The sequence below is a fragment of the Erpetoichthys calabaricus genome, chromosome 3 (assembly GCF_900747795.2).
Source record: "Erpetoichthys calabaricus chromosome 3, fErpCal1.3, whole genome shotgun sequence".
In the NCBI taxonomy this organism is placed as follows: Eukaryota; Metazoa; Chordata; class Cladistia; order Polypteriformes; family Polypteridae; genus Erpetoichthys; species Erpetoichthys calabaricus.
Genome location: NC_041396.2, coordinates 9,605,835 through 9,630,682, shown reverse-complemented (window position 1 = coordinate 9,630,682; position 24,848 = coordinate 9,605,835). Strand labels below are relative to the sequence as shown.

The 24,848-nt window shown below is 43.7% G+C and overlaps 2 protein-coding genes across 2 annotated transcripts in view; one reads left to right on the top strand and one right to left on the bottom strand.

The window, feature by feature from the left end:
* LOC127527026 (uncharacterized) overlaps positions 1-4,207 on the top strand; it is a 140,621-nt gene extending 136,414 nt beyond the window's left edge. The window contains exon 2 of the mRNA XM_051924500.1: positions 3,869-4,207. Coding sequence (XP_051780460.1) covers positions 3,869-4,151 — 283 coding nt within the window. The 3' untranslated portion in view covers positions 4,152-4,207. The remainder of the gene's footprint in view (positions 1-3,868) is intronic.
* cttnbp2nlb (CTTNBP2 N-terminal like b) overlaps positions 1-18,528 on the bottom strand; it is a 100,835-nt gene extending 82,307 nt beyond the window's left edge. Inside the window, exon 1 of the mRNA XM_028796350.2 lies at positions 18,084-18,528. The gene's annotated coding sequence lies outside the window, so the exon portion shown is untranslated. The remainder of the gene's footprint in view (positions 1-18,083) is intronic.
* Positions 18,529-24,848: the final 6,320 nt, after the last annotated feature.

Sequence of the window (24,848 nt, the reverse complement as noted above, 5' to 3'; positions counted from 1 at the left end):
GGCAAGCTCTATTGTTGGCATGGAGCTGGACAGTTAGACATCTGTGGCAGAGCGACGGGCACTCAGCAGGCTCCTGTCAATTATGGAAAATCCACTGCATCCACTAAACAGTGTCATCTCTAGACAGAGGAGCAGCTTCAGCGACAGACTGCTGTCACTGTCCTGCTCCACTGACAGACTGAGAAGATCGTTCCTCCCCCAAACTATGCGACTCCTCAATTCCACCAGAGGGGTAAACGTTAACATTATATAAAGTTATTGTCTTTTTTTACCTGCATTATTATCACTCTTTAATTTAATATTGTTTTTTGTATCAGTAAGGTGCTGCTGGAGTATGTGAATTTCCCCTTGGGATTAGTAAAGTATCTATCTATCTATCTATCTATCTATCTATCTATCTATCTATCTATCTATCGTTGACCGACTGTAACCAAGTGCTCTGCCAATGAATGACGGAGTTTCACCTCTCTCTGACCTTTTTATTATTTCTACTTTATTTTCAATGGTGATGGTTTTTCTCTTCTTTACTGTATCACCAGCACTTGCATCAGATTTGCGTTTCAGAGACATTCGTGAAGGGTGAAGACAAAAGGTTAAGATGAGCTCTTCTGCACAGCACTGTACACGCTATCACAGCAGATTAGGCACCAGTCGTCAACACATCTGATGTATAGGGTGGTCCAGATCTAATTATGCAATTTTCATTACGCTATATCTTATTCAGTTTTTAACATAGAAAATCATCCAAAAAATCCCGGACCATCGAGAAGTGTGCAAACTGACGACACGAAGAATCCTCTTCGCGCTGAACTGGAATCATCCCCATATAAATCAAAGTCATCCAGACGATCTGGATCTGCATAATTAGATCTGGACCACCCTGTACTGACAGGAGGCAACTTCCTGCTATGTGCGTTACAGTATAAGCAGACTTGGCATTGAGAATGAATGAGGGCAGCGAGGGGCGGTTCATCACCAGCCCACCTCACAGTCACCTCCACTACAGTATGCTGCCTGCAGCGTCCGCAACACCACTGCCCCCATTCAACACGCAGCCATCCGAGGCACACTACAATGCAACACCCCCCCGCCGCCCCATTCAGCCACAACTGGATCACTGCTTGAAGCATTACTAGCCACGCACGTAGAACGAACGGGGCAGCCGTGTGTGGTGGGCAGGCAGTGAAACCGCTTGCTGCCGGGAGCCACCCGAGGGACACTACAATGCACGAGCAGTGAAATCGACCCCTCCAGCCACCGCTTGCAGTGTCCGCAGGCCGAAGATGACGGAGAGGCAGTTACTGAGGCGCATGCGGCGCAGCTGCGGCCTCATTCGTATGTCGATGTACGTAACCTTGGGACTACCTGTACATCCATCCATCCATTTTCCAACCCGCTGAATCCGAACACAGGGTCACGGGGGTCTGCTGGAGCCAATCCCAGCCAACACAGGGCACAAGGCAGGAAACAATCCTGGGCAGGGTGCCAACCCACAGCAGGACGACTACCTGTACAATAATGGCTAAAATTTCTAATTGTTTCCGTCAATGTTATGATTTTAATGCACACAGAATTGCAATTTATTTAAATACGTTTTTTATTGAGTTCTATTATATCTGGTATAGACTATCGAAAAATGGTAATCGAATTTCAGTACTTTGTACGTGTATTGACCCCCTTCTTTTGACACCCACTGCACTCCCAACCTACCTGGAAAGGGGTCTCTCTTTGAACTGCCTTTCCCAAGGTTTCTTCCATTTTTTCCCTACAAGTTTTTTTGGGAGTTTTTCCTTGTCTTCTTAGAGAGTCAAGGCTGGGGGGCTGTCAAGAGGCAGGGGGTGTTAAAGCCCATTGTGGCACTTCCTGTGTGATTTTTGGCTACACAAAAATAAACTGTATTGTATTGTATTATACGAAGAGTGATGGGAGTGGTGGCAATCATGGCGAAGATGTGAGAAGCACGCTTTCGGTGGTACAGTCAAGTGATGCAGAGCGACGACCAGAGCCTTTCACTTCAACAACCCTGGTGGCAAAAGACCACATGGAAGACCGAAGAAGCGATGGCTGGATCCATTGAACGAGGACATGAAACAAGCCGACCTCCCTCTGAAGATGCCTTGGGCAGGAAGAAGTGGAGAACAATATGCCGAAAAGTAGACCCTGCATCAATGTGGGATAAACTGTAGGAAGACGAAACAACGATATTTTTCTAACAGCAAATTTTTTTTCGCAAGAAAAACTTGCAGCAGGTCACTGTGCTGTTCTGTGAAGTCACAGTGTGTTTTTGTTAGGCTACAAATGAGTTACTGATGTGCTAAATACATGCGCTGAAGCACAGCTCCAAGTTTATGAGCACACGGAGAAGCAGCAATTGGGTACTGAAAAATTCTAGAGCCTTACACTATATAATAAATGTGACGAAATACCATTTTAAAAACACACTCAATAAAAGAAAGTAATGCGCTAAGGCAGCAGAGTTTGTGGCGAGGGTTTAAAAATTGGGAGCGACAGGGCCCTTGCTGCCCGTGAATGAACTGCACAAAATAAAACGGACCCGCAGGTAAAAATAATTACAGACCCCCGATCTTAATGCACTAAACACGTAAGTGGCTACAAAATACAATTTTAACTTTAAAAAAAAAATAAAATAAATAAACATCACATCTCTGCTTAAAATGCAGAGTTTCATAGGTTTATACTTATTAATGTTTCCATAATTAGGAAAAAGATACCCCTCAAAATTTAATGCATCAACTTTATATTTATCCATCCATCCATTATCTAACCCACTATATCCTAACTACAGGGTCACGGGGGTCTGCTGGAGCCAAATCCCGGCCAACACAGGGCACAAGGCAGGAAATAAACCCTGGGCAGGGCGCCAGCCCACCACAGTTTATATTTATATATTTAATTGTTTTTGAATTTAATTTAACAATGTAACAATTATATATATAATTGGTTTTTAATAGACTCGCTTGCAAATCTTACGGGAGTTTTACGTCCCCATTTGCAACGAAGCCAGAGTATTTCCAGACGTCAGTCCGGCACCATCCTCTCTCAGTGTTATCATGCAGGTGAAGACTCCGACACTGCTGAAGCTGCCATCGTATTAACACCTGTGAGTGGATGGAAACAGGACTGCAACTCGAGCCATGACAAACTGGACGTGCATTCATAACATAGGCTGTAGAATTGGTACCATTAAAAATGAGTACTGTAGTAAGGTTAAAACGAGGAAGTTGGGAGTGGCAGAGAAGTACGTAAGAGTTGTACAGAATATGTACGAGGGAAGTGTGACAGTGGTGAGGTCCTGAGTGACGGAGGTGGGATTATATCAGGGATCGACTCTGAGCCCTTTCTTATTTGCAATGGTGATGGACAGGTTGACAGACGAGATTAGACAGGAGTCCCCGTGGACTATGATGTTTGCTGAGGACATTGTGATATGTAGCGATAGTGGGGAGCAGGTTGAGAAGACCCTGAAGAGGTGGAGATATTTAGAGAGGAGAGGAATGAAAGTCAGTAAGAACAAGACAGAATACATGTGTGTGAATGAGAGGGAGGTCAATGGAATGGTGAGGATGCAGGGAGTAGAGTTGGCGAAGGTGGAGGAGTTTAAATACTTGGGATCAACAGTACACAGCAACGGGGATTATGGAAGAGAAGTGAAAAAGAGAGTGTACGCAGGGTGGAATGGGTGGAGAAGAGTGTCAGGAGTGATATGTGACAGACGGATATCAGCAAGAGTGAAAGGGAAGGTCTACAGGACGGTAGTGAGACCAGCTATGTTATATGGGTTGGAGACGGTGGCACTGACCAGAAAGGAGGAGACAGAGCTGGAGGTGGCAGATTTAAAGATGCTAAGATTTGCACTGGGCATGACGAAGATGAACAGGATTAGAAATGAGGACATTAGAGGGTCAGCTCAAGTTGGGCGGTTGGGAGACAAAGTCAGAGTGGTTAGATTGCATTGGTTTGGACATGTGCAGAGGAGAAATGCTGAGTATATTGGGAGAAGGATGCTAAGGATAGAGCTGCCAGGGAAGAAGAAAAGAGGAAGGTCTAAGAGAAGGTTTATGGATGTGGTGAGAGAGGACATGCAGGTGATGGGTGTAACAGAACAAGATGCAGAGGACAGAAAGATATGAAAGAAGATGATCCACTGTGGCAACTCCTAACGGGAGCAGCCAAAAAAAGAGGAAGTAGTAAGGTTAAAATGTTCAAATCGATTATCAATATTTCGATACTTTTGGCAAGCCTACAATTAAGAGTGAAGTAACATCTCCCTAACAAATTTTGTATTATAAAACCACTCAGATTTTTACTTCATTAACTGACATTTTATAATCCTGTTTCCTGATACACAAAGCAATATATTTGTATTATTTGACTTCCTCCAAAAATCTTAACAGATTCGAAGATTACCAGGCCAACTTATTTATAAATATTAATGCAAAATAAATGAGCTAAATGTGGAATATTCATTATGGTAATTAGAAAGCTTAATTTACCTGGTAAACAAAACATATAACCTAAAAATTAAAATAAAATGGGAAGTTGCTGTGAACTAGAATTCAACAACACATTAAGTTCCAAAAAGCACTTCCAATAATAACCAGTAGAGGGGGGAAAACACAGTCAAAATCCCTGGCTAGTCACAAAACAGGCCTGGAAAGATTTTTATAAAATAAAAGATTCATCCTTCAAAAAAAAAAAAAAAAAAACTCTTCAAAAAGCAAAACAATTTCCCTAAAAATGAAAGCAGTCCAAGTTGCACTAACAAGCAAGAAGGTCAAAAGTCCCAATAAAGACCAAAATACAGGAAAAGCACAAGAATTCACCACAACTCCCAGAGTGGACTCACAATGAGTCGCCAGGAACTGTGGGAGACGCTCCGGACTTATAGGGCGGAGAGCAGTTCCTGGAGGTGATTGGAGAGTGGCCCCGCCTCCTGGGGGACCACCCACAAAAGATAAGGAACATCACCAAGGCATAGAACACAAAGCATATACAGTAATATATGAAAGTAAAATTAACATTAAACAATGACCCAAAAGTGAGCAAAAAAATACATGAAACAAGAATATGAACCCCAGGCCCTGGCTGAAATATATCAGAAGTAATGCAGTTTAACCCCGTAACTGATACACAAACACTGAATAAATCTATAAAAACTGCCATTTGTATTCTGTTGTGGCTGCTCAAAGAAGGCACATGGAGTCTCAGGAAGGCAGCAGAATCAAGCTTTATTGTGTGATGCATACACGGACTCCAATCAAGGAAGATGAGCACCCAAAAATGGGCAACCCATATTTTTTATTCTCATCCTCATCTTGACTCCCAATCATCTTGTAGCTTTAGACCTGCCTCTAAATTAGTTCCACCAATACCTTCAGCTTAATAAGAATGGTGCTTTGTCCTGCTCATCACGCCCACTTGGCTGGTCTTTACTATTACCCATTGTCCATCATCTGATCGAAACTTTCCAACACTGCTCCTTATCCTGTGCAGGTGTCTGAAACTTATTTAGCAATTTGATTCCCACCAGTAAGTTGGAAACAGGCAAACCCACACATAAGATACTAGACTAGAGGTTTGGAGACTAAAACAATAACACCGTTTTTTTATAAACTACATTTTCCTCGACTTGACATCACCTGTCCAGGCAGGCAGGGAGGCTGAGACCTAGCCACTACAAGTGGAACCAAATGGCCTATCTGGTTTTTCTCTCATTATTAAGGCCTCAGTAACTGCATTTCTTAAAACAATTGCCTGTTTAGCTCTCTCAAAGAACATAGTGTCCTTGACTAAAGTTTTTAAGCTTAGCAGCAAGATATTGGTGGTTTACAGCTGCAAAGAGAAAAATAAAATGTGCAGACGAGGGATTTTTATAGTTTAACCCTTACTATACTAGCGTGCATTAGGATATGACACTTATTTTCATATATGCTTATGATTCTCTTTGAATATATGCAAATCATCACCTTTAAGAATATTCTTTTCTACAATTCCCACATGTAACGTTTTAGTAGCAAACACTGCATGAGAGATGACGCCAAGTGGAAACGAAATTCTGGTTAGTGTGATAATCTGGCCACTGACAAGGTACGAACATTTGGGCAACACAAGTTACGCAGGTGAAATTGTGTCTTGCAATACTGGAGCCACCTGTTACTTGTGCGGTCTACAGCAGAACATTCTGCAGAACTTTGCTTAGTGGAAATACGGATTACCGGGTACCACACGTGGTCTCTTTTGCTGTGTTCTGTTTGAAGGCAGACTTCCAACTTGGAAACTAAGGGCCAGTCTGTCACGTCCGAGTTTGTCAGACTTCAGATCGTGACATCAATCCAAAATGGCGACATGCATCGCAACGTTTAGCGAGATCTGTAGTATTATACGTTTTTTACTTTTTCGTATACGGAGTATAGGGAAAGTATTGTAATCGTTCAAAGATTCGATGTCGAGATTTTGATGAATCTCAATGTTTTAGACCTCCCTGACTCTCTCGTATACAAAGTATAGGGAAAATATTGGAATCCTCCAAAAATGCCATTTTGAGATTTTGATGAATCGCAAAGTTTTAGACCTCCTTGGGTCCAAAAATACCATTTTCGGAATTATGTTTGTGTGTCTCTCTGTCTCTGTGAGTGTGTGTGTCTGTATAAACAGGATAACTTGAGTAAGTTTTCACTTAGGTCAACCAAATTTTGCATACAAGTATTATGTACAAAATTAACATTTCTATCAACTTTTGGGCTATTTCCACTAACCGGAAGTGGTACTTTGCCTTTACCTCATGCAGCTGCTTAGTCCGATTTATTCAACTTTACTTTTATAATAATTGTTGAATACCATGTATATTGTTAATTTGATTTGATTGGTTGTTGATGGTTCTTTAATGTACATAATCTTAATACATAATTCGCCAGTGTCCTCTCTCACTCACGTCCGTCCGAAGCCGAATGCGCAGTCGCCTTCTGTGCAGCTGCCCGAAAAACCTTACGAGACCAACATTGTGGCAGGAGGCGGATTTACGGCCGCGAAAATTCAATTAGAAAGGCGACTTCGACCGACATCCAACCCCAACATTGCGGGAGGCGGCGGATTTACGGCCACAAAAAAATTCAAAGAGAAAGGCGACTTCGATTAAAGCTCTAGAGGCCTGAAAGGCGATTCCGACTACAGCTCAAGGCCTAATTACGCATTCATTCAATACACCTATATCAGGTTTGTGGTGCTTATACTTATTATATATTGTACTATTCCACTCGTGCCCGTTTCATCTTACATTGTCGAAACGGGCTCTTTGTCTAGTCTCATATATATTTCTCTTCTGGTTCGTCCTACTTCCACTTCAAAACCGGTCCCGTCCACACGCAGCCGACATGGCATTTCTCGATTCCTATTCGTCCTCTTCCAAACCCTTCCCCACGCTGCCTGCGTAATACATCCAACAAGTACTCGAGGTGCTGCCACAACGGTAAAGTAGCTTTACCACCTTTGCGGGAGCCACCTGTGTCTTTACAACAGCTTCTTACACAGCAAACATCAAAAGCTAAAAATTATCGTGAACACATTCGAGAATACAACTCTTCTCTAGCGTTTGCTTCCATGGGTGCACAGATAACTCAACCTCCTGGCCACGGACCATACTGTTTTAAAATACACGAGCAAATTTATCACCAAATCTCTCTACTATACACTTCTACCTCACAAGGATATGGACAGTTGTATGTTTTTGACACAGCGCAAGCTAAGTATGCTAACAAAATAAAACAAACTCTGCATGCAGCGAAAATTTACTTCTCCAGCTAGATTCCATGCTCGGAACCATCAACCCCTTTGCTAAATCATACAAACACATGCATGAAATCGCTCAGTCCAATCCAACAGCATCTGTACAAATGGTTTTCAAGGAAAACCCTGGGCAGGATTTACGATGATACAATGCCCCGACATTGCAGCGATTTTCGTCTGAGAAGATGGCGAAGCGCCTGCCGAAAGGGACATTTGCATTTATCCCATACGCAACTCCTGTAAACAGATTTCCATGCTCAATATGAATTCCGATCTTATGGTTTACCCACTTTTATTCCCTTACGGAAACATTGGCTGGCACAAAGATTTACAACATGTTCCTGATAAAAGAACCGCCAAACGAATAAGGCTTACTCAATGCCAATTTTACACGTACAGATTAGCAATGAGCAACACATCTAGTATTTTGCACTCCAGTGGCAAACTATTCCAACAGTATGTCGTAGATGCGTATGTTAAAACAGAGGGCGCGTGTCTCAACTATCTCAGATTACATCAACAAGATCTGCGCGTGAAACAATACAAAGGACTATCAGACGCACTGCAAGCAAACGCTGAAAATAACAACGTACGTGTAGGCAAAATGATCAAATTACCATCCACATTTCCAGGAAGTCGAAGATACATGCAACAAAACTATCAGGATGCCATGGCCATAGTACGTAAATTCGGAAAGCCCGATTTATTTATCACTTTCACATGTAATCCTGCTGGCCTTTAGCTGAGAGAAACTTCTAACCTCAGCTACACAGAGACTGTTTTCTAAATACAGTACGTGGAGGGCTTCCCGGTGAAATCAGCTGAGCTATCTACTCAGTGTCCATCTTATTATGTAACTACCACCAAAATCCACCTGTTCAGAGTGCACATCCTGCCGACTACGCCAAGCGTACTGCTGTGGACTCGCACCACGAGCTATCTCAGTTCACCAATTTGCACTGCGGTAACCACTTGTGGTCAACCATAAACCCAAATCAACTGGATTACATCGGCCCTCAGAAACCACCTTTCTGTAACTTTAGCTAAGGGACACTCCTAGGCTCAGCTGCACAGAGACTGTTTTCTAAACACAAAATGGAGGGCTTCCCGGTGAAATCAGGTGAGCTATCTACCCAGTACCCATCTTATTGTGTAACTACCACCAAAATCCACCTGCTTACAGTGCAAATCCTGCCAACTGCACCAAGCTGTATTGCTGTGAACTCACACCACAAGCCATTTTACTTCACTGATCTGTGGTGCAGTAACCACCGGTGGTCAACCAGGAACCCAAATCATCCTAATTACAATGGCCCTCAGGAGCAGCCTCTCTACAGCTTTAGCTACAGGAGACTCCTAGCCTCGGCTGGACAGAGACTACTTTACAGACACTGCATGTGGAGAGCCTCCTGGTGATGCCAGCTAAGCCCTCTGCTCTGCCCCACCTTACTATGCAACACCCCCACCACAGCATGGTATATCTAGTCACATGCAGGTTATTATCACAGAAACACATGCTGTACACACAGAGAACTAAATCGATGTGCTGTGCCAGTATGCAAAAAGATTAAAGTGAATTCAGTCCTGAAGGGTGGAAAAAATCAGAAACCTAAACATGTCGGCAGATGAAGTTTTAACTACAGAGACTTTGCATTTCTAACTTTCTATTTCTCAGTGTCAAAGCAGGCCCCAAATTCATTACCGAATGCGATTAAAGCACTATGGGGTCACAAGTCGATATCTGCAGCATCAAATATGAGACTGGATCCAACCCTAAATGGGCAGAGCTCATTCATGTACAATCAGGGGTGTATTGGTAAACTGGTAGTCCAGACGCCCGGGTCTACCAGGTTTTAATTATGAACATCTAAACTACAGTAGGAGACCCGGGTTTGCTTCCTGGGTCCTCCCTGCGTGGAGTTTGCATGTTCTCCCCGTGTCTACGTGGGTTTCCTCCCACAGTTCAAAGACATGCAGGTTAGGTGCATTGACGATTCTAAATTGTCCCTAGTGTGTGCTTGGTGTGTGTGTGTGTGTGTGTGTGTGCCCTGCCCTGGGTTGGCAGGGATTGGCTCCAGCCGACCCCCGTGACCCTATAGTTAGGATATAGCGGGTTGGATAATGGATGAATGGATCCAAACTACAGACTCACAAAGCCTGACAGATTACCAGGTGTTTGATCTTTGGTCCATGCCATACTTTTGCTAATAAAAAAAACAAACTGATAAAAACAACAGACCCGGTTCCTCAAGTACCATCCTAACGTGGGTGTCATTTTTTTAACCCTTAAACCGCCGTAACCAGCTATATTCGGTTACCAATGCAATTTGTCAGCACGCCAGAGCCGAGTATATTCAGCAAAGTATTATTTGTTAAACACCGCAACCAGCTATAGTGAGTTCCCAGTGCAATTTACCAGCACGCCAAAGCTGATCAGTCTGTGCCGTACATTCATAGAGCAGCCAGCTCACGACCACTGGCGCCCCCCTAGCGAATCAGCATCACTGTACCTGGGATTCAGTCATTGCACTAGACTGGTCTACAAGCATCAGCGTTGGCCTCTCTGTGCTTGGTGGCAGCCAGTTCAAGTGCAGTTGGCTCTGTGATTTACTGAATTTCATCAATGGCGTCAGCTGCACCTTGTACATATAATAATAGTCCCTGATCCAGAGACACGACGATGTGGACAGACTCAGATTATGAAGCTTTTGAACCAGCTTGTCCGGGAATACGGTGTTAACCGCTGAACTAAAATCGACAAATAGCATCCTAACATACGGTAAGTGTTAGGGCACTGCAGATGAGTCAGAGTATAGGGAAAGTATTGGAATCCTCCAAATATTCCATTTTGAGATTTTGATGAATAAGTTTTAGACCTCCCCGAGTCTGAGAATACCATTTTTGGAATTATGTCTGTGCGTTTCTGTGTGTGTGTGTGTATATAAACACAATAACTTGAGTACGCTTTCACCAAGGTCAACCAAATTTTGCATACAAATACAAAACAAACATTTCTATCAACGTTTGGGCACATGCGTGATGTCGGCAACCAAAATGCAGTTGTACTTGTGCCAGCCGGTTTCATCAGCACATGGACATTCTCCTAGTCATTGGGTGACAGTGTCTGGTCAGGGTTGCATACCTAACAACTTCACTGCATGCGAGACTCTTCTGATGGAAGAGTTACCATTTACTTTAATTGGGTTGGGTGGGGGGTGGTATGAAGGTGGCATGTCAGATCCCTTAACCAAAAGAATCAAAGAAGTGACCTACAGGGCATCCGGAAAGTATTCACAGCGCATCACTTTTTCCACATTTTGTTATGTTACAGCCTTATTCCAAAATGGATTCAATTCACTTTTTTCCTCAGAATTCTACACACAACACCCCATAATGACAACGTGAAAAAAGTTTACTTGAGGTTTTCACAAATTTATTAAAAATAAAAAAACTGAGAAATCCCATGTCCATAAGTATTCACAGCCTTTGCTCAATACTTTGTCGATGCACCTTTGGCAGCAATTCCAGCCTCAAGTCTTTTTGAATATGATGCCACAAGCTTGGCACACCTATCCTTTGCCAGTTTCACCCATTCCTCTTTGCAGCACCTCTCAAGCTCCATCAGGTGGGATGGGAAGCATCGGTGCACAGCCATTTTAAGATCTCTCCAGAGATGTTCAATCGGATTCAAGTCTGGGCTCTGGCTGGGCCACTCAAGGACATTCACAGAGTCGTCCTGAAGCCACTCCTTTGATATCTTGGCTGTGTGCTTAGGGTCGTTGTCCTGCTGAAAGATGAACCGTTGCCCCAGTCTGAGGTCAAGAGCGCTCTGGAGCAGGTTTTCATCCAGGAGGTCTCTGTACATTGCTGCAGTCGTCTTTCCCTTTATCCTGACTAGTCTCCCAGTTCCTGCCACTGAAAAACATCCCCATAGCATGATGCTGCCACCACCATGCTTCACTGTAGGGATGGTATTGGCCTGGTTTCCTCCAAACGTGACCTCTGGCATTCACACCAAAGAGTTCAATCTTTGTCTCATCAGACCAGAGTATATTCTTTCTCATGGTCTGAGAGTCCTTCAGGTGCATTTTGGCAAACTCCAGGTGGGCTGCCATGTGCCTTTTACTAAGGAGGGGCTTCTGTCTGGCCACTCTACCATACAGGCCTGATTGGTGGACTGCTGCAGAGATGGTTGTCCTTCTAGAAGGTTCTCCACTCTCCACAGAGGACCTCTTGAGCTCTGACAGAGTAACCATCGGGTTCTTGGTCACCTCCCTGACTAGGCCCTTCTCCCCCGATCGCTCAGTTTAGATGGCCGGCCAGCTCTAGGAAGAGTTCTGGTGGTTTCGAACTTCTTCCACTTATGGATGATGGAGGCCACTGTGTTCATTGGGACCTTCAAAGCAGCAGAAATTTTTCTGTAACCTTCCCCAGATTTGTGCCTCAAGACAATCCTGTCTCGGAGGTCTACAGACAATTCCTTTGACTTCATGCTTGGTTTGTGCTCTGACATGAACTGTCAACTGCGGGACCTTATATAGACAGGTGTGTGCCTTTCCAAATCATGTCCAGTCAACTGAATTTACCACAGGTGGACTCCAATGAAGCTGCAGAAACATCTCAAGGATGATCAGGGGAAACAGGAGGCACCTGAGCTCAATTTTGAGCTTCATGACAAAGGCTGTGAATACTTATGTACATGTGCTTTCTCAATTTTTTTTATTTTTAATAAATTTGCAAAAACTTCAAGTAAACTTTTTTCACGTTGTCATTATGGGATGTTGTGTGTAGAATTCTGAGGAAAAAAATGAATGTAATCCATTTTGGAATAAGGCTGTAACATAACAAAATGTGGGCGGCACGGTGGCGCAGTGGGTAGTGCTGCTGCCTCGCAGTTGGGAGATCTGGGGACCTGGGTTCGCTTCCTGGGTCCTCCCTGCGTGGAGTTTGCATGTTCTCCCCGTGTCTGTCTGGGTTTCCTCCGGGCGCTCCGGTTTCCTCCCACAGTCCAAAGACATGCAGGTTAGGTGGATTGGTGATTCTAAATTGGCCCTAGTGTGTGCTTGGTGTGTGGGTGTGTGTCCTGCGGTAGGTTGGCACCCTGCCCAGGTTTGTTTCCTGCCTTGTTCCCTGTGTTGGCTGGGATTGGCTCCAGCAGATCCCCATGACCCTCTGTTCGGATTCAGCGGGTTGGAAACTGGATGGATGGATAACAAAATGTGGAAAAAGTGATGCGCTGTGAATACTTTCTGGATGCACTGTACATGAACAGATGCACTACAAATATTTATGCACGCATTCAGTACACTTTGATGACCTGTTGCGTCATATTTAGCCCAATGTTCTTCATCCTGGCACCCACATAACCAGCCTCTCCTCGAAATTCAGCACCACGTGCGTCACTGCTTCTGATATAATTTTGGCCTAAGGGTATGTTCAAACACTATGATGTTCTTATGTAAAAATGACTTATTTTTAAATGAAAATGATCTCTGTCTACACTATCATTTTCGCATCATTTATAAAAGTAATTTCGCCTGCACTAAAATGGCCAAAAACGCATACAACTTAATCATTCCTCCACAATGGGCAGGAGCAGGAAGAGGAGTGTCCTCCACGCTGGACATTCATTTGCAGGTTGTGTTTACACACGGAGAATAGCAATGGAGAACACGAAAAACAAACAAAAAAAAAAACTTGTTTGGTTTGGACAGACAATGGGGTGGAATTATAATAGAGAGTAACGCAGGAGTATAAGGTGAGGGTGAGAAAAACGGGATGCCATCGGGGAAGGGACACGTATTAAGCACGAACCAACCAGAATGCAATTAAGAGTCTGTGTTTTCAAAACCCTTGTCACACACAAGCGCATGGGTGGCCGCTAGAAGAACCAAAAGAAGGTAATTCCACGCCAAGCCAGGGGGTGGCGGGGTGCAGTAATCCTTTCCCTTTTACCTCTACAGACCAGACACGGGGAAACTCTCACGCAAACATGGGTCTCATTATGCAAAAGTAAAATGTCACACCCAAGCCAAGGAATCTTGAAGGCAACCACTATACACGTTATTGCAGATCGGTGGGGTTTGGAATCCATATTAAGGCTTTGCACGAGTACATAATGAAGATTTCTGAATACACAATGGGAGGTCTGAAAATCGAGAGTCCACCTTATGACAAGGATTTAGGAGTCGCAGTGGACTCTACACTATCAACTGCCAGACAGTGTTCAGAAGCCATTAACAAGGTAAACAAAATGTCAGGTTATATAGCGCCTTGATGTGTGGAGTACAAGTCACAGGAGGTGAGGCCTCATCTGGAGTCCTGTGTGCAGTTTTGGTCTTAGCAGCACAAGAAAAGGTCCAGAGAAGAGCGACTAGGCTGATTCAGGGGCTACAGGGGATGAGTTATGAGGAAAGATTAAAAGAGCCGAGCCTTTACACTTTAAGCAAAAGAAGATTAAGAGGAGACCCAATTGAAGTGTTTAAAATTATGAAGGGAATTAGAGCAGTGGAGCGAGACAGTGACTTTAAAATGAGTTCATGAAGAACACGGGGACACAGTTGGAAACTCCTTAAAGATAAATTTCTCACAAACAGTAGTAAGACGTTATGGACCATTGAAACTGGACTTGAGGTTTTTGTTTAGAAGAATTAAGTGGATCGGGCTGACAAGCTTTGTCGGGCTGAGTTGCCTGTTCTCGTCCAGATTGTGCTAATGTTCTAAAAAGATGGGTGGGGGGTCCTTATTGGTGATTCTGACACACAGACACTTGATTTGTTCATCAGGATGGTCCCACTTGGAGATTTCAGCACGCAGTTAATCAAGCAGGTGGGGGTCCCCTATGGAGATTTAACGGGCCGCTCTTCCCAAACGAACTTGTTGCCCTAGATGAGGAGTGGGCAATGTAGGTCCCGGAGGGCTGCAGTGGTTACAGGTTTTCGTTCTGACCCAATTGCTTACTTAGGCACCAATCCTTGCCAACCTCAAACCTTATTTAAACGTATGGCTTGTTAGATTAGATTAGATTAGATAGATACTTTATTAATCCCGATGGGAAATCCCGATGTTAGTCTGCAATGTTGGGTTCTTGTATAGTAGATTTTTTTTTCCCTTTCCAAGGAAATCATCCAAATGTTTTGAAGCCTAAAACGGATCATTTTCAGTCTGTCACATTTTTTTTATTACCATATATACTCGCGTATAAGTCGGGTCTTGAAAACTGCAAAATTGATTATAAAATCAGACCCCGACTGATACGCCCGTTCAAAAATACGACACATCGAATTTTGCTGCAGCAGCGCAGTTACCAATTTCTTTCGCCACTTCAATAACTTTTAATTTCAAACCAGCTTCATATTTTCTTCTGCTCGAACGCTCCATCGTAGATGAGGGATGCTCTTACGATAAAGGTGTGTGAGGATATGAGATACAAAAAACAGTGCAAACGTCGCTTACAAATAGTTTGGGTATTACCGTGTGGTGACGTAGGCACAATACATAGGACAAAAAGGCTGTGTGCTCTGTAGATAGATAGATAGATAGATAGATAGATAGATAGATAGATAGATAGATAGATAGATAGATAGATAGATAGATAGATAGATAGATACTTTATTGATCCCAAGGGGAAATTAGGGTTAGGGATAACGTTAAGGTTAGGTTAGGTTACTCTCTCAGGTGGGTGTTAGCATATCGTAATCCCTTGTACCAATAGGGTGAATTTTCCCACATTCGAGTTATATGACCGACATTATAAAATACAAGAAATTATACTGTAAAACCAAGCCCTGTCTTATCCATGGGAGAACTTAAACGCAAGTATACACGGTAAGTGATTTATTACTCCAAATAGTGCATAATGAATCCACCAAGGTGTAAATGGAAACAACTTAGATTGAGAACTGCTGGCTCCTTTATCATTTGCATCTTATTGCTAACCAGCAAACCCCCGATTCTGTAAAGAATCGCAAATCCAAGAATGGCAATCACTTTCTGTTCCCTCCGATCTTTGGAGGGATGAAAAATCAGAGGGTGGGAGCGTCCTGGGAAAGTTTTCATTTAATTAAATAAATATATTTGTACTAACTAACCAATTTATTAAAACTAAAATTGAAATTTAATGGTTATGTCATTTATGTCCAAAATGTTTGAGTTGCTGCACTCATAAGTAAGAAAAATATCAGAGTGCAAAGGTTTAAATTAAGTAAATTGGAAACAAATAATAATATATATATAGCGTTACCTGGTAGGTAACCACCCACACTATCAGATTGTGACACAGACTTCGAATGCCGTGAATATATATATATATATATATATATATATATATATATATAGTGAGTGAGTAACGCTGCTGCCTCGCAGTTGGGAGACCTGGGTTCGCTTCCCGGGTCCTCCCTGCGTGGAGTTTGCATGTTCTCCCCGTGTCTGCGTGAGTTTCCTCCGGGCGCTCCGGTTTCCTCCCACGGTCTAAAGACATGCAGGTTAGGTGGATTGGCGATTCTAAATTGGCCCTAGTGTGTGCTTGGTGTGTGGCTGTGTTTGTGTGTGTCCTGCAGTGGGTTGGCACCCTGCCCAGGATTAGTTCCTGCCTTGTGCCCTGTGTTGGCTGGGATTGGCTCCAGCAGACCCCCTTGACCCTGTGTTCGGATTCAGCGGGTTGGAAAATGGATGGATAGATGGATAGTTAGATAGATATACACACACACACACCTTTGTTTAGTAATGTAGATAAGGAGCCATTAAAAACAGTTAATGTAGGTGTTTAAGACTGACATAAGAAATTAAGGATGGGAACCTTAACGATAAAGACCACTAAAATAAAACATCAAAATGTCACTTAAGAAGTCAGCAATAATTGACTTGTCAATAAGAAACTGGGTTGGAACAAAACCCTGCAGCCACATCGGCCCTCCAGGACTGACATTGCCCACCCCTGCCCTCAGTGATCGCCTACTTTGCCCACATGACAAGAGTCGGCCCTGAACAGGAGGGCACTCACCCCAAAGTCTGTGTGTGGATCTCAATGCCTCAGAGCACTGATGGCTGTCACTCAGAGGTGATGTAAAACAAAGGTCCTAACACTCTGTGGTCATAAAAGATCCCTGCGCATCTTTTGAAAGGGGTTGGGTGTTGGCACAATGCTCTGGCATGAGCTGGTCATTCTGGCCCACTAATCACCCACTGTCTCTAATTAGCTAACTAGCCATCTCCGTCTTCACCTAATGTGTGGTGAGCCTACTCATTCAGCAGTGGCTGCCATCACATCATCCAGGTGGATGCTACACTTTGATGGAGGCTCCCCACTGTCTATGTAAAGCACTTTGAGCAGTTTACAAAAGCATTATATAAATGTGATTTATTATTAAAATGCACGACCCCTCTCAGGTAAGTACTGTATATATTTTTGAAATACTCTCCGAGTACAAACACGTACTTTGAAGCAAACTGAGAAGCGTGCCTTCAACAACAAGCACTTGTGTACGTTTGCGGCGGCCGTGCTGCCTGCCTTACACTCATTTGCGCGTCTGCCATACCTGTCATTAACTGTAACCTTAGTAAGGTAATCGAAACTGCCCGCCTCCCTGGCACTGCCCGCGGCACTTGCTATCAGTTACACGCAAATGAAGCCACCAGTGACAGAGCAGCTGTGAGCCCCGAGGCGTTACGGTGCTGCACACCTCATCTGCACGACTCGCCAGCTTATTCTGAACATTACCAGATCGGTTTTCCTGCTTTGGCGTCCCATCTGACTTGGGTATCTCGTCTGCCCTCCGTCTTCCTCGTTCCTGCACGATTCGCGGCAGTGTTGGAACAGGAAAGCGTCGCGGTTTTGATTCGCTGCTTCTTCTTTTTGTTAAAAAAGAAACAAAAAAAAAAAAACTGCCTGTCAACGCTAATCCCACTCGTTTGCATTTAAGGTTCCCGGGACAGTCAGTTGCTGTAATCTCGGTGCGCGACTCCATCTCATTCTATCAGTCGTTTTGATTCAATTTCTTTGTGTTCATTTCGTCGGCTCCGACACAGTTCCCTACTACTTCACCACCCACCCGACCAAGCGAGCTACTCCGTTTCCTCAGCAGCCATCCGGGAAGCGATCCGTCGGACAATGGTTTCGTATCGCGCGCGGCTGGCGCCGATGCTCCTCAAACTTTTCAAAGTTCTGCAATGCTTCCCCAGCAGGCACCACACTTGGAATCGCACGCCCTCCCCTTGCGAGGACATCGATGGACCACAGGCAAATCCCCCACCGACCACCACCAACCATATATCCCACTTACCTGACCGCTCCGACTTTAATCTGTAGCCATCCGAATCCGAAAAAAAGAAGCTCGCACAGAGTCCCCTCTGTGTATCGGTCCCGACGGAAACTCTAGAGTGGCTCGAGTGACATCAGCAGTAGCCAATCAGGACTGCAACGTTTTCGACTCGCCGTCCAGCAATGCCAATAAACGAGCGGAGGGGCGGGGACACAGGCATCAGCTCTGCATTCTTTGTTCAAGGATTTTTTTTTTGTTTGGCCTTTTCCGATGATGATGTCATTTCCTGTCAGTACCTCTCGAGTGCAATGCTTCTTTGAGGTGGGAATAAAATTGTGTTGAAGACCATTGCAGTTGCAGTGATTTTAGGAAAATCTGCCCGAAGTGAGTCTCGTGGTTTCAGGATATTAATTGGAGGTTTGTAATATTACAAGATCGTGCTGTACTGTATTACAATTACAATTATTCACCGTAGTTTCCTTTTAAACTTTGAGGATCAAAGTTTTTTTTTTGTTTATTTTTTATTGTGATCTTTAATTTGTTAGATTTTTTTAGTATAATATCTATGGAAGTTAAAGTTGTCATCTCTTTTTTTTTTTTTGCATTTTTTTTATATAGCGCCCTTCACAGATTTCAGGTGCATGGCATTGTCAGTCAGTCATTTTCCAACCTGCTATATCCTAACACAGGGTCACGGGGGTCTCCTGGAACCAATCCCAGCCAATACAGGGTGCAAGGCAGGAACAAATCCCGGGCAGGGCACACACACACCCACGCACCAAGCACACACTAGGGACAATTTAGGATCGCCAATACACCTAACCTGCATGTTTTTGGACTGTGGGAGGAAACCCACGCAGACACTGGGAGAACACGCAAACTCCACACAGAGAGGACTTGGGAAGCAAACCCGGGTCTCCTTACTGCGAGGCAGCAGCGCTACCACTGCGCCACCGTGATCCCCTGCATGGCATTGTGACATGTTCTAATATAAATTGCAATTATAAATTTTATAAAGTACTAAATATAGAATTAGTACATATCGGGCCTGACCAACTATGAAACTAATAAAGCTTACGCTTCAGTACCCCTAATCACATTGCTACAAAATTTCATTTTCTGTACAAGTTTTTTTTTTTTAATAATAATTTATTATAATTTAGAACAATTGTAATCAAAATATAAGATTTTTTACAAAAAAGTTGTGGTGACCTGTTGTGGAATAACCACAATGAAGAAGTTCACAGTGGTTATCCAGACCTCGTTTATGGTTGTGAAGGGGACCCCACATAACATTCAAGTTTCAGGGCCCCATAAATGTAGGTCAGCCACTGGCTGTAACAAGTTCTCACATAAAATGGAAGTATACATTCAAGTACACCTTCTATAAATGACTAAATACAGAACTACTACTCATAAACACAACTTTCTCCACCACTGACGTTTCCAGCCTCCATAGTCGCCCCACCACCTGTCCCTTCACATCTCTGTCAGGCTTTCTATCCCTCACTCATTTCTTAATAGAAGTTTATTTGTATTGAATATTTTGTTGCAGTTCCAACAGTTTCCAACTTCCCCTGGCCCTTTGGACAAATTAGAGTTAGGGTGATTTGGGTGGCTTTCTACCCCTGGAGGTTCAATGATGACATTCAATTTTATTTCAATTTAAAGCTTAGTTTTTTAGGTTGTGAAATATTTTGAAATGTTTCCACCTCCATTTTTGAGCACCCATTGCTGAGGGTGTGTCCTTTAAGGTTGTGAACTGTCAGTCACGACGTGATGGGATGAACATTTACTGCAAGGTCATATCCGCATCCGAGTTTACGGATTCAAAATAATAAAAGCAAATCCTTCTTGATCCTTTGGTTAACAATCTGCTGGCTAAGACATTTGTTCTGTTATTTTTGAGTCTGATTCTTGTCTTGATATTCAACCCGCTTCTGTCCTTTGAACACGTCTTATCTCCTGGTTATCTTATAAAACCCTTGGCACCTTTCTGCATAGCACGATAAATGTGTTATGATGTCCAACGTTAATGATATTTTGTATAAATTTCTGTGCACTTCCTATTAATCTGTATAGGGATTATATGATTTTGACAGTCAAGAAATTCAAATATTGGATTTGATTTTGTGTAGAACCTGTTCTGAGAAAGATCATCATTTAATCCCATTTAGTTGCAACAGCATTTTTTTTTCCCCGTTTAGGTGCCACTTGCCCAGAATTCCCTGTGGTGCGCTCATTTGTGACATCAATTTGGTGACAATACAAAGGTCACCGAGGCATTTCTAGGATATCTGAGCTTGATGATATAAAAAAGCACAGAGACCCCCATAAAGGTTCTGGGGCACCTGAAGGAAAACTCCGTATATTATAAACTAGCTGCCCTCGTGGCTCTGCCCACGTAGTAGTGAAACAGGACAAACTTTAAAAACCAATTTAAAAATAAAAAAAAAATGTAATTCTAGCCATGTTGGAAGGTAGGTACACTCCAATGTAAAACGTTGCCACTGTATCTAATTCTGTTCAGCTATGACAGGAGAGCGTCCCCCATGTGAGGAGAAAACAACATGGCCGTGATATCTCTGCCAATGAGCAGGTACCCTCTAAAACACACAGAGCTCTGATCACTCTCTCAAAAATGTCAAACGTTTCTCCTTAACAATCTGCAGATGACAATGTCTGTTGAACAAGCAACCGCTCATTCGACACAAAGTCAAACCAACGGTACCCAAGGATTATCCGGAGAGACACAGTACCAAAGGAGTCCAGTCTTCGTCTCAGGTCACTGGATAGCGTCCATGTCTCACAACCATATAGCAAGACAGGAAGCACCAGGACTCTAAAGACTTGGACCTTCGTCCTTTTGCACAGATATCAGGAGCGCCACACACCCCTTTCCAGCGACCTCATGACCCCCCATGCTCTCCCAATCCGTCTACTGACTTCATAAGAAGAGTCACCAGAGACATGAATGTCACTGCCAAGTTGAGTAAACCTCTCAACAAGGTCAACACTCTCTCTGCAAACAGGCACACTGCTAATGGCCGTGCCCAAGAGGTCATTAAAGGCCTGGATGTTGGTTTTTATCCAGGACACTCGCAAGCCCAGACACTCGGACTCTTCACTCAGTCTCTCATGCGCCCCAATCAGAGCCTCCATTGACTCCGCGAAGATCACAGCATCGTCAGCAAAGTCAAGATCTGTGAATCTTTCTTCACCAACAGATGCCCCACAGCCACTGGACCCCACGACCTTGCCCAACACCCAGTCCATACAAGCATTGAACAGAGTAGGAGCAGAACACACCCCTGACGAACCCCAGAATCAACTGGGAAAAATGCAGAGGTCCTGTCTCCACTCTGCACAGCACTCGCAGTACCAGTGTACAGGCCAGCCATGATGCCCAGCAACCTCGAGGGGATCCCGCGAACCCTCAGGATGTCCCACAGGGCAGCTTGATCAACTGAGTCAAATGCTTTGCGAAAATCGACAAAGGCTGCAAAGAAACTCTGCCGATATTCTCGTTTGCGCTCCATGAGAACCCCCAGTGCCAGGATGCGGTCGATGGTAGACTTCTTAGGCGTAAAACCAGACTGTTCCGGTCGCTGGTAGGTGAGCAAGTGATCACAGATCCTATTGAGGACGACCCTAGCAAGGAACTTACCCGGCACCGAGAGCAGTGTTATCCCCCTGTAGTTGCTACAATCCAGGTGATCACCCTTCCCTTTTCAGATAGGGACAAAAAGTCCCATTTTCCAGTCAGTTGGGATGATGCCCGTCTCCCAAATGGAAGCAAAGATTGCTTGCAATGCCAGGAGGACAATCTTACCACCAGCCTGGAGAAGTTCACCCCAGATACCACAGATCCCTGCAGCCTTCCTACTGAGGGGGGGCTCAGCTGGTTAACCACCTGTGCCATCTCAGTGAGATTGGGTGGTGGGGGATCAGCCTTAAGAACCACGGACCCAGGGATATCCAACGTTTTAGCTGGAGGATCAGCTTTGAACAACTGCTCAAAGTAGCCAGCCCAGCTGTTCACAACTGCAGTGTCATCCATAAGGACCGTTCCATCAGTTGCCCTGACTGCGACTCTCTGAGGAACAGATTGAGATGTAAGTAATGCTTCAATTCCTCTATAAGCAGGCTTTGGGTTGCTAGATCACAGATGGTGTGTCACCTGCTCACAGATTCCTCTAACAAACGCCTCTTTATCTGTCCTCAGAGCCCTCACAGCCGTCCCTCTCAGTTCCTGGTACAGACCAGAGTTGCCATTGAGCCGTGCACTGCGACTCCTTCTTGATGATATCCTGGGTGCCCTGCGAGATGAAACACCTCCTTCTGGGAACACCGGTAACACCAACACAACCCTCAGCAACCTTCAGGGTCTTGTCACGGAAGGTCTCCCATATCACATTAGGATCGGCAGTCGTACCCAAATCTGCAAGTTCCTCACACAAACTGAGTACAAACTTATTAGAAACAGCCTGGTCTTGGAGTCTGGCCAAGTACAGGCTCATTTTCCTAGTAGGTGGTAACCTACTGGACCTAAGATGGATCCTTAGAGTAGCAACAACAAGTCTGTGGTAAGAATTCACAAACTGGGCACTTCTGTAGACACTGCAGTTTTGCAAGAGCCTCCAGCGTCTGCCCACGAGAATGTGATTGATCTCCAATGCTTTTGAGTCTCTTTTCTCCGCGCTGACTTCTTCTTCGATTATTCGTCGACATTTCATTTATAACATATGTCCTTATATATTTTATATGCGCTGAGACCCTGCATCTGTGTGTGCTCAAATCCTTCACAAGGCTGAATGTTCTGCTGCCCCATTGTCCTATTTAGATTGTAATTAGGGCGTGTCTTGCAAGAATCTCATGTTCTACGTCATCGCGAGACGCTCCTAGATCAATCTCTTGGCACAGTGTCTCATGTTTACGGTCCCCGCGAGACGCACAATAGCAAGTCATTTTGGTCTCGCGGGTCTTTTAACACTAGATTTACCAGAGCCTACGAAAAAACTCATAAATCCGTCCCACCTTAAATCGCATCTTAAATCCGTTTGCACCTCTCCGCCAGAGTCTTTTGTCATCTAAATGTGCTGATAAACACAAGCTACTAGCAGCCAGCTATTCCATCCCCCCACCGACTTAGAATGAACTTCTCCTAGCTCATGCCTTGCCTTGATTTGATTATTTCGGATTGAAGTGGAGTTTTAGAGTGGAAATAATATAGCGTTATTTGGAATACATGCATTTCATGTGTGTTCCGTTTCTATAGTAGTCTGTACAAACACATTTTTAAAACAGAAATGTTTTTCATATTCTAATAGTAAATGACAAAATGTAGGCATAAACTATATAACGTATGAAGCCTGAAGTCCATATATGACAGAAACACTTTTCCAAAAGGTACAAATAAGAGAACACGTGCGCTTTTATTCAAAAATATAACTGCACAAAAAAAAAAAGCCGCGTTAGCATGCCACATTGACACTCTTACTACAACCGCAGCGGTGGCGTAATGGTATCAGCTCCTGACTCGGAATCAGAGGGTGGCGAGTTCGATCCTGCACGGCTCCACTTTGAGAAGTGAACTGCTCTTATTCTTACAATTTTAGAATAACAACATAAATTTCATTTCAGTCTGTAACAGCTGCTGTAACTTATGATACTGGTAAAGGTTAGCTTTTTTTTTTTTTTTTTTTTAATTCACTTTTCATTCTCGCAGTCGCATTCAGAATCAATCCATACAACCCCATCTGACACAGCTGTTTTCACATAAATAAAAGTGCATTTTTATTCAAGACTATAACCGAAGAATAAAGAAAGCAAATTACAGTTGGTGGTTGATACGACAGCTTGCGTGCTGCAATGCTAAGAACTGCTGATTTAGAGTGACGGTGAGATACGAAGAAGGCAGCTTCGCCAGCGTTTCTGTGTCAGAACCCTTTTGGGGGGGAGGGGGTGGTAGTATGCATCGTGGTACACTGCAGAGCTATAGCGCATCTTTATGTCAGATGGGGTTGTATGGATTGATTCTGAATGCGACTGCGAGAATGAAAAGAGAATTAAAAAAAAAAAAAAAAAAAAGCTAACCTTTACCAGTATCATAAGTTACAGCAGCTGTTACAGACTGAACTCAAATTTATGTTGTTATTCTAAAATTGTAAGAATAAGAGCAGTTCACTTCTCAAAGTGGAGCCGTGCGGGATCGAACTCACCACCCTCTGATTCCCAGTTAGGAGCTGATACCATTATGCCACCGCGGCGGTTGTAGTAAGAGTGTCAATGTGGCATGCTAACGCGGCTTTTTTTTTTGTGCAGTTATATTTTTGAATAAAAGCGCACGTGTTCTCTTATTTGTACCTTTTGTGAAAGTGTTTCTTTCATATATGGACTTCAGGCTTCATACGTTATATAGTTTATGCCTACATTTTGTCATTTACTATTAGAATATGAAAAACGTTTCTGTTTTAAAAATGTGTTTGCACAGACTACTATAGAAACGGAACACACATGAAATGTGTGTATTCCAAATAACACTATATTATTTCCACTATAAAACTCCACTTCAATCCCAGATAGTCAAATCAAGGCAAGGCATGAGCTAGGAGAAGTTTGTTCTAAGTCGGTGGGGGGATGGAATAGCTGGCTGCTAGTAGCTTGTGTTTATCAGCACATTTAGATGACAAAAGACTCTGGCGGAGAGGTGCAAACGGATTTAAGACGCGATTTAAGGTGGGACGGATTTACGAGTTTTTTCGTAGGCTCTGGTAATTCTAGTGT